At 38.0% G+C, this 18,158-nt stretch overlaps 1 protein-coding gene across 5 annotated transcripts in view; it reads left to right on the top strand.

Annotated features, from left to right (window-relative positions):
- The window catches only part of Dip2c (Dip2 acetate--CoA ligase C), a 384,823-nt gene that overhangs the window by 241,911 nt on the left and 124,754 nt on the right, over positions 1–18,158 (top strand). For all 5 annotated transcript variants that reach the window (XM_087590742.1, XM_087590741.1, NM_001415158.1 and 2 more), the window contains 2 exon segments: positions 8,615–8,740; positions 11,923–12,132. In XM_087590742.1, the coding sequence (XP_087446868.1) occupies positions 8,615–8,740; positions 11,923–12,132 (336 nt within the window).

Genomic DNA, 18,158 nt, shown 5'->3' with positions numbered 1-18,158 from the left:
TGTTCTCCTTCAGAATTTAGGCTGGGTTTTACACTGCTCAGCTAACCCCCATCCTTTCCATTCTTATCTGTTCATACAGTGCTTCTTATTTCCTGAGACTGGCTGGGGCTTGGGGGACATCTGCAATTCCTGGTTCTCACGTCTTCTAGAGACAGGGACAGAGCAGACACAATCAAGTTCTCATTTGCCCTGAGCCTGGAGCTTAGCCTCGCCCTTTTCTACTTCAGAACTCCACTCTCTGGTTGTTACGTTATACTGCTCACTTTCTTGTTGCTGGGACAAAATATCTAATGCAAAGCAACTTAAAGGGTTTACTTTTGCTTACAGTTTGAGGGGATATACAGTCCACCATGGCTGGAGAGATATGGTGGCAGACACAAGAGATTACTGGCCCAGGGTGTCCATGGTCAAGAAACAGAGGACAGTGAAAGCCGGTACTTGGCAAAGTCTCTTTTCCATAGTCTGGGACCCATCTACTGCAATATAGCCCATAGAATGGTGGCCCATAGAATGGTGCCACCCACAGTTAGAGGTTCTTCCCATACCACTTAACTGGTATAGAAACGCTAGCAGCCATGGCCAGAGGTTTGTCTTGAAAGTGAATCTAGATCCTATCAAGTTGCTAATCATTAAATATCACCAATCTGCAGCTTTTTTAAGCCCAACTCTTGCACATCTTCCCCAGTGACAATAGTGGGCATTTCCTTTCTAGTTATGAGTTAGACTTATATTCAACTTTATGGTCAAGAACAAAAGGGAGAAGTGTGTCTGGAAGGAAAGTCATGTAGTGACATGGCTGTGGTCTCTCATCTCACTGGGTGGCTTTTTAAACCCATTTCGCCTCAGAGGTCTAGTTTCTCATCTGGTTGTTAGCAGTCAATATTCCTGTTCAGTTAGATCAGCCAACTAACTCCATGCAACATCTTCATGTATGGAGAAAAATTCTGTTCCACACATTTCTACTCTGCTCTGCCTACAATGCTGTGGGCCATGAAAAGCTGCAGGCTCAAGAGGCTCTTTTTAGAAAGTTACTTTGTCTACCCGAGTGCCACACGTAGATGGGGCTTGTGTTCTGTTGAAGGAATCTACAGGGATCAGACAGTTGGAGGAGCAGATACTCTCATTTTCTTCATGATTATTATCATAAGAAAATTAGTTTGAAACATCTTTTAGATGTTTTAAAACAGTGATGCTTTAAGGTTAAAACACAATTTAGATTTACCGTTACTGGAACTATTTTAATGTATAGGATACAGTGAATTCATTTTGTGTATGTGTAGGCATTTAATGACATGCATGTAGAGGCCAGAGGTCAAGTTTATGACATTTAATGACATGCATGTAGAGGCCAGAGGTCAAGTTTATGACATTTAATGACATGCATGTAGAGGCCAGAGGACAAGTTTATGACATTTAATGACATGCATGTAGAGGCCAGAGGACAAGTTTATGACATTTAATGACATGCATGTAGAGGCCAGAGGACAAGTTTATGACATTTAATGACATGCATATGTAGAGGCCAAAGGACAAGTTTATGACATTTAATGACATGCATGTAGAGGCCAGAGACAAGTTTATGACATTTAATGTCGTGCATGTAGAGGCCAGAGACAAGTTTATGGGAGTAGGTTGTTGCCGTCGTCCCTGTAAGTCCTGAAGCTCAGTCTGAGATTACAGGATTGATGGCAGAATCCCTTACTCGCTGACCCATCTGGCAGGTCTTAAAAATAATAGATTTTTAAAATTTAGTTACTTTATTACTTTTATATATTGCTTAATTTGGCTAGAAACAGTCTGTCCTTGTTTCTGTTACTGAAACATGTAGTTCAATTGTAAGTGAGCTTCATGTTTCTCATTTATTTATTTATTTATTTACTTTTAAAAGATTTATTTTATGTATAGAGTACACTGTCACTGTCTTTAGACACATACCAGTAGATCTCATTACAGATGGTTGTGAGCCAGCATGTGGTTGCTGGGAGTTGAACTCAGGACCTCTGGAAGAGCAGTCAGTGCTCTTAACCGCTGAGCCATCTCTCCAGTGCCATGTTTCTCATTTATCATGAAGAACTGTGTCTAACAAGGGCATATTGGTGACTTTGTGACTTGAATTGTCCTCTCTTTATTGTTTTCTCTCAGTTGCATGGTAAGAGCCTAGTAAATTGTGTTTGAAGCTGTGGGAAGTCTTATAAAAAAGCCCGTAACGGCATAGGCCATACTTTCCTTGTGTGACCAAATGCTTTTATTTATTGCTCAGGTGACTTACAGTTAATAGGAGTAACTAAATGCAGCATGGATGAAATTCAAGCTTTCAAAACGTTTGGTTTTGTCAGTGTTACTACTTTCTGATTGCAGGGACTCATGTAAGTCCTCACCCATCATTCCCACAGCACCGATTTACCTCTTCTTCATGAACTGGCATCATTCAATGATATATAGTCTTCTCAAATTTTCCAATTTTAAAAGTCTTTTTTTTTTTTTGTAAGAATGGTTTGGTGTTTTTACTCCTTACCCTGAGCTAACCTACGTAATTAGTTTTCTCTCTAAAATACTCACTTCTCAAGGATCTTTAAAGTATTTGTATAATTAATAAGTAATGCTCACATGTAAATGTTATATGTAGTGTAGACCTTCACCCCAGGTTTGTCTGAGAGTTTTGACAGAAGCGGCAACTAAAAACAAATGCAGCAGAGACAAAAGCCCTACATCTGTAAGTGTGGTTAATTTGTTTTAATTTATATCTTTCTTTTGCCCAGTTAGGTAGACCAGTTGATTTTTTTTTTCTTTTTAACTATATCCACAGTTTCAAAGTATCCCTTACTAGATTATTTTGCCAGTCAGGTGAGGACATAGTGGGAACTGAACCTCATCTGCCTCTAACACGTTTTCTATGGCTGGGCTATATCTTCAGTTCTTTTTGTTGTTTTGTTTTGACTTGGGGGCTCATTAAACTCAGGTTAGCTTTGAGTTCAGTGTAGAGCTAAGGCAGATTTTGAACTTGTGGTCCTTCTATATTAGCATCCTGAGTAATGGGGATTTCTAGACTGCTCAGCCAGCTTCAGATTATTGGGAAACAGGATTTTTTCTATAGAAGAATTTGATGGACACCACTGTACAAAATGACCAATGTCACATTCACCTATGGAGGATGAATTACTCTGTGCTGTTGCCACTGACAAACACACTCTGACTCTAATCACAAGGAAGCAGTACAAGTGAAGAAAGTGGCCTTCCTTGTTTAAAATGTCCAGATTGTAGAAAATATAAGCCAAGAAGCTTTCAGATTGAAGGAGAATAACTTAATCTGACAATCTTGTCTATTTTCATGGTAGAGATAATATTTAGGAAGACAAAATAAGTATAAAGAAAATTACTAGGTTGATTGATCATATTTGGACATGGATGTTGAATTAATAGTATGTCATTGTTAAATTTCCAGGTTTTTGGGAAAACAAATAAATGCCATGTGAAAGAAATACTTGTTTTTAAGAAATACATATAAATATTTAGATATAAGTGATATGTCATCTAGAACTTTTATACAGTTCTGGAGTGATCCATGAAGAGAAGAGAGAGGAGAAGGTCTCAGGGGAAAGTGTAAATAGTTGATCGATCATGATAAAATTACATAGTAGCTCTCTCCATTTCGTTTGAGGATTTTCTCCAAACTGTGGATTGTAACCAATAACTTTTCAAAGAAAGATACATAAAACTGAAAATGGTAGATTTGAAGAAAATTAATACTTTCTGATCCCCTTGAAAACTTCAAGTAGACCATGAATCCATGGCCTTCATTTATTGGCTTTTGTTCTGAGAATATAAGAAAAATAATTTGAAAACTAGATTAACTCATGGTACCGAGTCTAATACTGAAGGGTATTGAGCACTATAATTATGCATGCCATTTAATAGCTTTAACATGAGATTAACAAATGTTTTCTCTAAAAGGCAAAGATACTTGAGGCTCTCTTGAGAATCATGGTGCCTGTCTATCCTCCCTCTATCATGTGGGGTAGCCATAGACTGATGGTGCCCAATCTTGTCAGTCACAACCATAAGAAAACACATATTCCCAATAGTCCTTAGGAACTGAGACACTGTTCAGTAACAATCACAATATGAAGTATCAACAAAAAATAAATTTATGATTGGAGGTCACCACAAAATGAGGAAATGTATAAAAGGGTTGCAGGATTAGGAACGTTGAGAACCACTGTCATGGACTGGATAAAAGAGTGTGGCTATGTGCCAATGAAATAACTTACAAGAAGTGTCTGAGGCTAGAATTGGCTGAGTCCTGCTCTCAATGTAGAATGAGGCTTCCAGTAGAAATCTGGATTGATATGTGGAGTTCAAGGGAATTGTGAAGAAAGGAGCCTGATATGCAAACTAATGGCTAATCCATTGTGTGTGGATTAAGTTTTATAACCCAGAATCCGTATTTCTTCTTTGCTTTAGAAATAATCTTCATTTGTACTCTTCGAAAGTACTTCTCTAGCCTCACAATTCAGACTCACCACTCTGTGCCTCTGGGTTATATCTTCATTAGTTCTCTGCCCCTAACTGGTTGTCTCTTGTCTGTCTCACCTTAGAATGTTGCAGCACGCAAAGGTCAACATCAACCTAATGAAGAAAACCTCAAAGCATTTCCACTGAAATCAGGAACTAGACAAGACTGTCCACTCTATACCTCTTTAATAGCTTTAGCTACAGCACCAAGACAGCTAAAGGAGATCAAGGGTGTACAAATAGGCAAGGTAGAAGTCAAAGTCCCTTTATTTGTAGTGATAATAGTATCCATAAGTGACCACAAAAATCCCAACAGGAACCTACTATAGCTGATAATACTTTCACAAAATAGCAGTATATAAAGGTAACACACAAGCGTCTATGGCCTTCCTGTATAAAAATGATAGAATGAGAATGAAATCAGGGAAACAATGTTTTTCACAATAGTCTTAAAGAAAATGTTTTGGAGGTAACCAAAGTAAGTGAAGACTTATATTATAAAAACTTAAGGTCTCTGAGAAAGAAATTGAAGATACCGGAAGATAGATTTCTCATGCTCATGGATTAGTAGGATTAATACAGTTTTCTTGGCTATTCTACAAAAGCAATCTGCAGATTCATTGCAATCCCCATCAAAATTCTAACACAATTCTTCACAGACCTTGAAAGGATAGTTTTCATCTTCATATGGAAACGCACATCCACACAAGAACCTAGCATAGATAAAACAATCCTAAATGATAAAGCACTGCTGTAGACCTCACCATCCCACTCTCCAATTATACAACAGAGTTGTAGTAATAAAAACACACTGTCTTTTGGCATAAAGACAGACATATTGATCAATAGAATCAAACCAAAGACTGTGTGGACACTTTTTTTTTTAATAAAGAAGCTAGAAATACTGGGAAAAAACAGCATTTTCAACAAATGGTGCTAGCCAAACTGGATGTCTGCATGTAAACGAATGCAAATAGATCCATACTTGTCACGTTGCACAAAACTCAAGCACAAATGGATCAGAAAACCTCAACATAAAACCAGATACAGTGAACTCGATAGAAGAGAAAGTGGAGAATACCCTTGAACTGGCTGCTATAGGAGAAGACATCCTAAAGAGAACACTTGTAGTGTAGACACTAAGATCAACAATTAATAAATGGGACCTCACGAAACTGAAAAACTTGTACAAGGCAAAGGATACGATACCATCCTTCAGACCAGATACCACCAGGCTATAGTGTGGGAAAAGTTTTTTTACCAACTCTACATCTGATAGAGGGCTAATAACTAAAATATTTTTTTAAAGAACCTCAAACTAGACATCAAAAACCCAAATAATCTAAATAAAAAATAAGGTATAGATCTTAAACAGAGAATTGTCAAAAGAAGAAACAAAAACAGCTAAGAGGCACTTAAATGGTCAACATGCTTTAGTCATAAAGGAAATTCAAATCAAAACTACTTTGAGATTTTTATCTTACACCAATCAGAATAGCCAAAATCAATAAAACATAAGCTCTGGTGAGGATGTGCACTGAGTGCAACACTCATCCACTGCTGATGGATTGTAAGCTTGTAAAGCCATTATGTGGATCAGTATGGTGGTTCCTCAGGAATCTTGGAATATATCTACCTCAAGATAAAGCCATATGACTCTTCCAGCATCATGGTGGTTTGAATAACAAGCCCAACCCCATGGGATCATTTATTTGAATGCTTAAGAACAGTAAAGACCAACCCAGCTGCAAACCCTTTTAGCTGTAAGGGTGACTTCCTTGAATGATTTGCTGGTATAGTAGTGGCACAGAACTTGTACGAGTAACAAACTTCCCTGCATTGTTTTATGTCAACTTCATAGAAGTTAAAGTCATCTGAGAGGATGAACTTCAATTAAGAAAATGCCTCCAACATTGGCATGGTGGTGTATATCTTTAATCCCAGCATTCAGGAGACAGGTGATCTCTGTGAGTTTGAGGCCAGCCTGATCTACAAAGAGTCCCAGGGTAGCCAGGGCTATTAAACAGAGAAACCCTATCTTGAAAAACCAAAAAAGAAAATGCTTCTATAAGACTGGGCTGTAGGGTATTTTCTTAATTAGCTGGGGAGGGTGCAAGCCCGTTCTGGGTGGTACTTACCCTGGGCTTGTGATCCTGGGTTCTATAAGAAGAAGGCTGAGCAAATCAGTAAGCAGCATCCTTTTAGCCTCTTCATCAGCTCCTGCCTTCAGGTTTCTGCCCTGCCTTCCTTTGATAATGAACAGTGCTTTGAAAGTATACGCCAAGTAAACCTTTTCCTCCCCAAATTGCATTTTGGTCATGGTATGTCATCAAAGCAATGGAAGTCATAACTAAGACACCAAGTAATATCTAATCGAATGTAAGGTCTGTTTGGTGAGAGATAACACTACTTTACACTGCTGGGTTGTCCAAGAACCTGAGACTAGAGAGGCCAGGGACCTGGGGTCAGCCCAAATACTAGTTTTCTGCTAGAGAAAGGTAGCAATGAAATGATGTTCATTCGTCATTAAAGAAGCTTCCTCTTGCAGTAGATAGGAATGAACAGTCCCACAGTGTGACACTGTGTAGAGTGAGAGACTTAGGGAACACTCAGTCCTACATGGGATTCTTCAGTTTTCCTCAGAGCTTGTAGAAACCCGTGGAAGAGGAGGCAGAAAGATTGTAGAGCTAGCAGAATGGATGTCACTAGGAAAACAAGGCCTTCCAACACAGTAGGACTGATGTACATGTGAACTCAGAGACAGTGACAGCAAGCATAGGGGACTGCACAGGTCTGAGCCTGATTGGGTTCCAGTGCTGTGAGAGGAAGAGAGAACACAAGTCCCCATTCCTAACCAGAAGCTATTTCCAACTGATAACTGCTTACAAAGGAAAAATTAGTTTTCTCCAATAGAGTTTCACTGGGTGTATAAACCATTCATGAGGTCAGACCCCATGCTCAGCAGCAGATGGCCACACAAAACAAATCAGTGACATTTATGGAGGTTGTCTGTCTCATAATGCTTTGAGACATAGTTTTGTTTTCTTTTTTTTTTAAATTTATACTCAAAATTTCTCTCTCTCTCTCTCTCTCTCTCTCTCTCTCTCTCTCTCACTCTGTGTGTGTGTGTGTGTGTGTGTGTGTGCGTGCGTGCGTGTGTGTACACATGTGTATAGTTCCTGGTGCTATGTTTTTATGGGATTTCTCTGTGTGTAAAGGTGTGCATTTCTGCATCTGTATGTGTTTCTTGTGCTTTCTCTTTGGACTTTTTTCTTGTTTTAACATTTTCTCTTTTGTTTGTATCTTACTTTTTAGATACTTATTTGTATTCTTGTGTGTGAGTATGTGTGTGTGTGAGAGTGAAGGAGGATGAGTCAAGAGGATCTGGGAAGAAGTTGGAGAGGAAACTTCAACTAGAATAAATTGTATGGAAAAATCTATTCAATAAAACATAAGTTATACCTTATAGTTCATATCAAATAAATAATTATATTTTTTTACAGATTAGAAATAAGAAAATTGCTGCATGAAACTCAGTGCTTACTTCTGTCTCATTACCCCAAGTCCTTTATAAGATGTTGCCTTACAAAGTAAAGTTTTTGTCCAGCATATATAGCACCTTCCCTTCCATCTCCAGCAGTGGAAAAAGAAAACATAGAATTTACATTCAATAATACCTATGGAAATAATGTTATGGGCTGATACTTATAAAATATTACCCAAGTGCCTAGACTGTCGCTTACACCTCCTGACTGTAATGAGTTATAACTCCTCTAACAGTATACTGGAAGGAGTTACGAATGGTGGGCAGGTGATCTGGAATAGTCAAGATCCATTCATTCTATGAAAAGCCACAAGCATTTTGGCACCAATGTTTTGTTTATATACATTAAATTCTAATAAAGTGAATTAATCAGTTGATGTGTCTTCCCACTGGAATTTCATCCTGGTGGAGCCAACTGCTTTGCTTTCCTTTACCCATTTGTTTCTGAGCTTAGGTACAAAGACCCCATCTATCACAGGAACACAGGGTCGGATGGCAGTTCTAGGCTTAGGACTTTGGTCCAAGGGATGGAATAATTGGGCTCTCTCTTGGTTTCAGATGTTCATACAGAAGCTGTCCAGGCAGCTCTTGCTAAACACAAAGAAAGGAAGATGGCAGTCCCCATGCCTTCCAAACGAAGATCCCTGGTTGTACAGACCTCCATGGATGCCTACACTCCCCCAGGTGAGCAACAACCTCAGTATTTCTGCTTCTTAAATGTGTGCTCCATCTGCCTGGGAATTAGTTGATAACTGTCTGAGCAACAGCAGTCTGAAATGTTTAAAGTCAGCATTCAAAACAGTGGGTCTCATCACAGCGTTTTCACATGTACATTGTTCTTCTCAACCGACCCAGTGTCCTCCTATCCCCCTACGCCTCTTCACCCCTTTCATTCTCCCAGCTTATCACTCACTCCCTTTTACGTCACATATCCATTGCTCTTTCTTGTCCCCATCCCTTCAATACTTATCCTCTCCTCTTATAATCCTTTTCTTCTTTCATGCCCTAAAGACAGACAGACAGACAGACAGACAGACAGACAGACAGACAGACAGACACACACACACACACACACACACACACACACACACACACACACACACCCCTAGATTCTAAAGGCGGGTGGGAGCATGCAATGTTCCTCTCTGAGTAGTATGGTTTATTTCTTAACACAATGAACTCTCCTATTCTCTTGTAAATGTCACTATTTTATTGTTTTTTGCAGCTCAATAAAAGCCTATTGTATGTATCTAACCATGTAGTCTTTATTCACTCATTTCTTGACGAATATACACAAGTTGAACCTGGCTCTTGTGACTTGTGCAAGAGTGTCTGTAGTGAGCCCTTCAGGTATATGCCCAGGAGGTAACAATTTTGTGAATCACATTCTAAAAACAGCTTCTGAGTTTAACTTGTAAGGGGAAATTTTGACATCACTATGTTTGTACCTATATTATTAAGTATTTTAGACTTTTCATCAGAATTCAATTATAATTACTCAAAGTCTTATAAAAGTTTACTCAATTATTTATCCATACACAATATATATATAACGGAAGTTAGATAGATCTTAGATCTTTCTTCTGCTAGACAGGTGTGTGTGTGCATATTGTCAATTCTTTAAAACGCTAATATTACAGTATTGTAGAAGAAACCAAGTGAATTGGTCAATCAGTTGAGATGGTGTCCAGAAACAGGAGTCACTGGGTGTTACTTGTGGAGTGTGAGTAATTTAAATATAAATACAGTATTTTCTGTAGACTTTCACAATCGTCACCTCTGCTAATGTAGCATTAAAGCCGCCATTGTTGTATGACAGTGAGTGGAAGTACTGTATCCCAGTAAACGTTTACAAACAAAAAAGGCAGTAGACACGATTTGGTCCACAGACAAACTTAACTCTTCATCTAAAATGGTTGAAAGTAACGGCATGGTTACTTTTTTCCAAATTAGTGTGTTTTATGCGACTAGTAAAATAGTTGTTGTATGGTTTATTTTAAAAGGCTGACATATGTCACAGGAAAGTTAAGAAGCATTGTATTTGCTTGCCTGTGGTGAGGGCTTTCTAGGGTAGGTTACATCTTAGTACAGTGAGTGTACAAGGGAGAGAGCCCTTGGGAAGACAGAGAGTCAGAACTGGACTAATGTCACGTTTTATAACAGCACACTCCCACAGGAACTAAGAAGGTCCTGTGAAAACTCTTATTTCCATCTGGTACCACTAAATCATTGTACCCAAAGAGCTCAGGAACCCATTTTTCAGTAATTGAGAATTTTGAAGGATTTGTCATAGTTTCCTACCTACAAGAGATTACTCCATCTGTGAATAAAGACTCTTCTTTTTAGATTGAGGTGTTTATAATTTACTTTTATCAATTTGTTTCACTGGCTATAACCTTCTAACTAAGATTGACCAGAAGTTATAAGGATTTCTTTGTCTCATTCTCAGCCTTAAGAATACTTTTAATCATTTACTGCTAAATGTAATCCTAGGTGTGGATTTTTACTGATGGATTTTACAGTTTGAGGAAATTTCCCTTGTATTCCTAGTTAGTTTAATGTTTTTATCTTGATGTCATCAAATACTTGTGCTAAAGGATACCACATATTGCCATTCTTTTAGTGTATCAGTAACATTAATTCACCTTTAAATACTAACATTAACTTTAATTCTGGGTTTTAGTGTCCAGTTCTAGCCACCACTCAGTCACAGTGTATCATCCATCTTGTATGTTGCTTGTTTAGTTAACTAGTTTTGTGGAGGATTGACTAGAAAGGGGCATATGAAGAATTTCTGTTTAGAAGCTGGCACATGCTATTGATGTACTCATATAAGTACCTCTCAAAGTCTTAAAATATAAATTACAATGTTTACATTTCACTATATAAATGTTATATAAAATTATATGCTAAAGAGAATTTTAACAAAAAATGTAGAGAAATGGATAATGATAAAATAGTATAGCTATTGTTAATGGTGCTGTTTCTGTTCTTTCCTTTTAGATATTTCTGAGCTCTCTTGTTTATTATATCACCTAACTCATCTCTAGGTGGGATCCTAAGTCATTCTTACACTGCAGATTAGATACCAAACACTGTAGTCATTCATTCTTAACCCATTGTTGCTAACTGAATACATATTGAATGAAAACATATCTGTTAGTTTTCATGAATAATGTACATTTTCCTTAGCTTATCTCTCCTTTTCATATAGAAAGATAAACCAACTAAATAGGAGAACATTTTCTAGTAAATGAATGCTATAAAAGTGAGTAGATTTTATTGAGCATAAAATGTGATGTTATGAGTATGTACTGCGCTCTGGAGGCAGAGACAGCACAAAATGGTAAGATACTGGAGATGAAGATAAGGTGTGTGTACTTTAAGGATAGTTCTTCTTGAACTGCCATTTCTTCATTAAAAGCTTAACATTTGAGGAAACTTGTAGGTATGTTGTGCTTATTTTTAAGCCTAAAAATAAGTTACAGTTCAGAGTATTATTTTGAAGGACTCACAACAACATTCCTTGTAAACATATGGAAGCAGCTCAAGCATGTCTTAGAAAATGGTGCCCCATCCTGTAAATTCATGCATGTGTACAAAGAAGATACTGGTTTCTTCCCAAACATTTACACTGAGAATGTCAAGGCATCTTTCCTAGGTGCAGTGTCGAGATAAATTCTATAGCATACTTAAGGCATTTTGGTTATGAAACCTACTACATACAAAAATTGTACAAGAATGTTTGAAGCCAAACGCAATTATCCTGAAACAAGTCTCTTGGTAGAGTGTGGAAAGGGGCTGAGCCTGAGGTGTGGACATCTTTGCTATACTGCTTAACAAGTCAAATCTCTTCTTGAAAACAGATACCTCTTCCGGTTCAGAAGATGAAGGCTCAGTGCAGGGTGATTCCCAGGGAACCCCCACTTCTAGCCAGGGCAGCATCAACATGGAGCATTGGATCAGTCAGGCCATCCATGGCTCTACCACATCAACAACCTCCTCCTCCTCCACTCAGAGTGGGGGCAGTGGGGCAGCACACCGGCTGGCAGATGTCATGGCCCAGACACACATAGGTGAGTGAGATGCATGTAGTCTGGAGGGATGGGTGACTTTGCCTTTGTCTAGTTTGATTTTGTCTTTATCTGGGTTAGCACTGAGTGTTGGTTTGTTTTCTCAGAATGCTCTGTTATCGATTCCAGTGGATACAAGGAAAAACCCTACAGATTCTTGGCTTGCTGCACTGGACTAAACATTTCTGAAACTCTTGCTTATGGTTATTCAATACCTCAGTCTCTTGTAGCAAGAATTCTGCCAGCTTTGTGTTGGTGTTAGAATGCATTTTGTTCATTAGGCAAGCTTGCAGCCATATCTACTTACATGTTTGTATTTTATGCTAAACAAACTAATGAACGAAATTTTGTAGTGTTGGTAAAGACAACAGATTATAAAGTATAGTTGATGTTACTTGGGGAGGAAATGTGTGTTAGATGAGTAATTGGTCATATGAAGTATGTGGGGGATGATACCATTTCCTCACATGTGTGTTACTTACTGTACCCCAGTCTAAGTTTTCACTCTCAGGGCAGAAGTAGGACATCTAGGTCTGTTCTCTTCCATTGTCTTCTGTGAATTAAGATGCTTAAACAATTCAATGGTGAGAGGTTTTTCCCAAGGTAAATTGCTTGGATAAGTTCATTATGATCTCTTTATCATGTTGCCAAGTAGAGGAAAAGCTAGGTACTTGGAGGCAGGTACATATCACACTGTCATTCAAACTTAGAGCATGAATTCCTGTAGAATTACCTTTCTACAGGAAGCAGGAAATTGAATGAATGAGTTAGACATGCCACAGTCAGCTCAGATACTCAGAATGTGGATCTTTAACTGCTTGATGGGCAGGCAAAGCAATTTCAGACTGACATTTCAAGCTTCACCTCAGTTGAACTCAGTGAACAAAGTTAAAAGCATTGACCTTTCTCATATCCAAAATGAGTTTGTTGGTCTGTTGCCTGAAGAGCAGCATCTGCTTTGAATTTCCCCATTAACAACCTCTGGGATCTTGAAGTCACTTATCAGTGAAGGGGAAAAAATGGGAACCATGGTTTCTTACACTCGTACCTCTTAGAACTGTTGCAAATAAAATGAAAAAAAAAATAGTAACATTCCGAGCAAGTTTTTAAAGCAATTCTCCTTTTCAAAGTGATATTATTACTTCAATTTAACACATTTTGAAGAAAATTAATGTTAAATTTAATTAACATTAAATTTAATGTTACTTAATAACTTCCATTTGAAATATCAAGAAGTTAAACATTGTGTATAAATGTCATCATTAAATATTTTAGACAACACAATTTCTTCTTGCCCATTGGCGCTTAGGATGGCTGCTGAGGCTGTCAGCTGTCCACGGTACCTATTGGAGCTTAGGATGGCTGCTGAGGCTGTCAGCTGTCCACGGTACCTATTGGCGCTTAGGATGGCTGCTGAGGCTGTCAGCTGTCCACGGTACCTGAGCAGAGACCTTACCCACCAACTTGGCTGATGGAAGTATTTATATTCTCTGAGTTTGTTTTTTAAAGAAGTTTCTGAGACTCTTACTAAGAGGACCACATATTTTTGAACAAATTAATCACTGTCTTTGGCTTTCCCTTTGTGAGTTTTCACTTGTAATACTTGAGGAAATTATAGCATGCAGAATTAAATTTATCCAAACTATAAAAGGTTGCATTACTCATATACACCAAGGCTCAGTGTATCCTAAATATAACTCCTGAGTTTGTGACATTTCAGTAATTTATCATTTGGCACAAGGATAAGTTCCTAGAATATCTGGGACTTAATCTATAGGAATTGCCATTTTTAAAGCAATGGCAAGATAATAAAATTATGGAAAAAAAAAAACAAAACCAAAGTTGGCAGTACTTGACCTTTGCTAAGATCATCAAAAGCTTTAGAACAAGAAAATGGCAAAGTAGAGTGTGTGCCTCCATATATATATATATATATATATATATATATATATATATATATATATATATATATATATATATGCATGTTTGACAGAGCTCAAAGCAAAATAAATTACCAAATCACATTTGATCCCATTGGGCAAGTTGCTTCATATGGAGCCTGTAGAGACTTCTTTTGTACATAAGTGAGAAAAGCCAAGAGATAGCCATGCAGTCTTTCTCAAAATGGGCATTCTGTCCCAAGCAAAACCCCAAATCCTTGTATATTTTTTCTGCAAATTTTATTGAGCATATGTTAAGACATCTTCCATGTATTTTGATAAGCCAGACTGGCTTACTTACTATAGGATAAAAATTTCTATCCTGAGCTCATTCTGACTTCTTCCTATGGGGCTTGCTGTGTGCCTGGCAAGATGTGCTTGTTCCTCTCCAGCTGACGACAGTGCTAAGTTCTGAGACTGTGTAGAATGTAAGCACAAAGAGTCAGACTGGTGTTCTTATTTCTTATGTTAGACAGAATAATCCATTGTCTGACTTGCTGGCCTTCTCTCCATCACCATAACCAGGATAACTTGTTTTCTGGTCATGAAACCTAAGGTTCTATAAATACTAGGCAAGTTCTATACCACTGAGGTACACCCCAACTCAGAATGATTCTGACTCATTCATTGTAAATATGAAATTATTAAGTATTATAAGGATGGTCATTATAGCTCAGTATCTGCCTCTTGTGGCTTATTCAATCCTAAATACCGCAAAATAAAAGAAAATTAAAGACTCTAAAGACTCTTAGTTAGAAATGTAAAATTTTACCAGAATGAAAAGTTGAGAAAAGTAACTTAGGCTAGCCAGTATATTTACTTAAATGAACTTAAACTCTGTTATGTGTATTCCAAAGTGTTAAGTAAAATACAGGACTTCAATAGCATAAGTAGGGAAATTGAACAACTGTATTAATATATAGAGGAGGAACTAAGAACAAAGCAGAACAGATAGCATTGTGTTGTACATTCAAAAGCAGACTGTATACATGCATTTTTCCTGATTTTTAAGCCTCTAATTTATTGATAATGCCTTCGTTTGACAACATCTCAGAGTATGCTGAGAGTGTATTTTTATTAACCCAATCTTTATAAAAGTAATTGCTTTTCCCAAAATGTTTGAGAATCCAGTTGACACGAATGCTGCTTTTATTATGTACTATTTGCATTACTGAATTCTCATAAAAATTCTTGTATTCTACTAAGAAGATAACAAGTTGAGCTGGGAAGACCTCTCAGTTGGTAAGCGCTTGCCAGGAAAGCATCAGGACCGGAGTTTGGCTCTCCACCAGCCACCTAATAGAGCTGAGTCTATAGCCCCCATCAGTAATGCTTGTCCTAGTGAGTCAGAGAGATTCCTGGAGCTCACTGACCAGCCTGTGTGGAAAACTGCTGAGTTCCTGGTTCAGTGAGTGACTCTGTATTAGTGTGTGCATTGGACTTATTAGAATGGTTTACAGGGTGTGGTTCAGCTAGTCCAACAATGTCTGTCTGCCAAGTTGAAAGTTAAGGAATCCAGTAGTTAGTCCAAGAGGGTAGTAGATAGCTCAGGTGGTGGTTATATGTCATAATCTGAAATAAGTAGGCTCTAATGCTAGTGAACTTGCCAGTGAGAGCAAAAGCAAAGCCTTTTTTCTTCCGCGTCCTTTATACAGGTACCAACAGAAGTTGTTGCCCAGATTAAAGGTGCATCTTCCCAACTCAAAAGATCTGGATTAAAGATGGGTCTTCCATTTCAAATGATATAATTAGGAAAATCTTCACAGGTGCACCAGTCAGCTGAGTTTTAGTTAATTCCAGATGTCAATTTGACAACCAAGAAGAGTCATCACAGTCCGTCTCTCAAAAGTAGTGTTAGATCAATGGAGGAAAGACACCCAGTGTCAACTTCTGTCCCCCACACATGTGCGTGCATACCCACATAAACACACACCTGGTATATATGGATGTAAACACAAATACACAACAAAGATTAATTTGTGAAATCTTTGATTATCTACCACAGATGCATTATTTGTTATATAATGAGCAAGAGTCTCAGCAGCTGGATGTTTTGATTTTAGAGTCGGCTTCATTAGGAAACTTATTCAGAGAGTTTGAATAGCCACCATTATAAATTACCCTTATTTATCTGTAATCATCATAAGTATTTATACTTTTCAAACATTCATAGCCTTGAAAATAGGACATACATACCAAAATTGGTGATGATGCCACAGCCTGGCTTCTAAGGGCTAATATCCCCCTAATGTCCCAGCCCCTCTCAACTGGAGGTAGCATTTCGGTTAGAACATTATAATTTTAGAGCAGCTCAGCAGATCTTTCCTATAAAGGGACAGAGAATAGATATTTTAGACTGTGCTAACTGCAGTGGTAACTGCAGCTGTTGAGCATGGTGCCTCCATCACAGAAGAGAAGCTACACAAACAAAGGCACATCTGTGTGCTAATATTTCTAAAACTAGTGCCAGGCACCACAGCCACTCAGTTTGTCAGTCTAGAGTTTAGAATTTCAAACAGTTTTACCCAAAAGCAAACTAAAATTCATGAATCTTCTGTATGATAATGCAAGGCAGAACAGTCAGTGGTGGCATGTGTTACATGTCCAGTCCTCTATTTTACTATGAAGATGCTTAAGACGTGGATTTGGACTTGTAACTTTCTGCTAGAAATGACTTCATAATGTGATCCTTCAAAACATATTTTACACTGACTTATTAAAATAGAAATCATGCTTATTAACTCCAAAAGTATGCTAAGCCTTCATCTTCTGCACATTCCACTCTGGAGGAAATTATTATTCAATTTTGTAACAATACCTCATTGGTACAAAAGGTAAAATTTCATCTAGACACTGAGTTCTAATTACCTATGTTTTTAAGTCTATGCTCATGAATATCCCATATTCTTTCTTGGAGCCTGACATAGGACAAAAGGCTAAGTGGAATCCCTAATCTAGCCTATGCCCAGGGATTCCTCTGTGTCAGTTCCTTGGTTGCAGGATGTCAATGGGTTTCTACAACCACATTGAGAAAGAATAGTCCTAGCCTTGTTTTGCACATCACATCTTTTTGGAATTTCTATATCATAAATATGAGGAAGAGTATATGGGGAACTGTGTATAGTCAGTGAAAGACAATCTTGACTCTCAGATCCTAAAATATGGAACCACAGAAACCTTTTCCAAACTAATCTTCTCTTGGTTTGTTTTACAGATAATGTAGATTTTAAGAGCAGTTACGAATCACTGTTGGGAGTTTAGCAAACAGGAGAGATCAATCTATGGCAGAAACTGTGTTAAAGGAGGATTGTTGTGTTGCCGAATAACTGTAAAAGGAATTCAATATTTTCTTGGGTATAATAGGTGCATCATTGTGTGTGTGTTCTTGTGTGCTGTAGTAGATCTTCCTTAGTCTATTACTCTGGGCTGAGACAATAGTTGCTGCTGCATCCCCATTAGACACTATTTTACTCAATTTCTACCATGGGGAGACTGTAGAGAGGAATGTCCTGTCTTCCTCTTAATTGCACATGGCAGAGCATATTGACTCAGTGAGAACTCAAGCTCACTGAGTGTCCTGGAGCAGGCAGTAGTTGGCAGACGTAATTGAATGCTCTGACATTATAAGGGTCTTCTGCTTTCTGTCGCCATCCAGTGCCTTGTGGAGGACTAGGTCATGTCTAATGCAGTTGTGTTTTAAAGAAGAGTATTTACACCTGACCAAAAGGTATGGCCAACCTGTGTTCATGCAAATCTTGTGGCATGTCCAAGTGTCATCCACAGTTTGGTCAACTCTTAAATTTTAATTCCAGGACTCTAGAGCATTCTGGTTTGCCTCTTTGTTCAAATATCCTCTGCATTCTTATTTTGAAGTATTTTGGTTTATATTGTTTTGTAGAAGCACAGCCCATGACCTGCTAAGAACCTGAAACAGCGGACTGGGTAGGCTGAATGGTCTGATGGGCCTGTCTCATAGGCATCCTTTTTGCAAATGGGCAGGTTTTTTTGTTTTGTTTTGTTTTCGTTTTTGTTTGTTTGTTTGTTTTTGCTTTCACTGAGCAGTGGTGGTTGAATTATCCACTAGACTGT

Source organism: Rattus norvegicus, chromosome 17 (assembly GCF_021556685.1).
Source record: "Rattus norvegicus strain SHRSP/BbbUtx chromosome 17, alternate assembly SHRSP_T2T, whole genome shotgun sequence".
Lineage (NCBI taxonomy): Eukaryota > Metazoa > Chordata > Mammalia > Rodentia > Muridae > Rattus > Rattus norvegicus.
The sequence above is the reverse complement of the archived record's forward strand: the minus strand, read 5'-3'. Positions and strand labels throughout refer to the sequence as shown.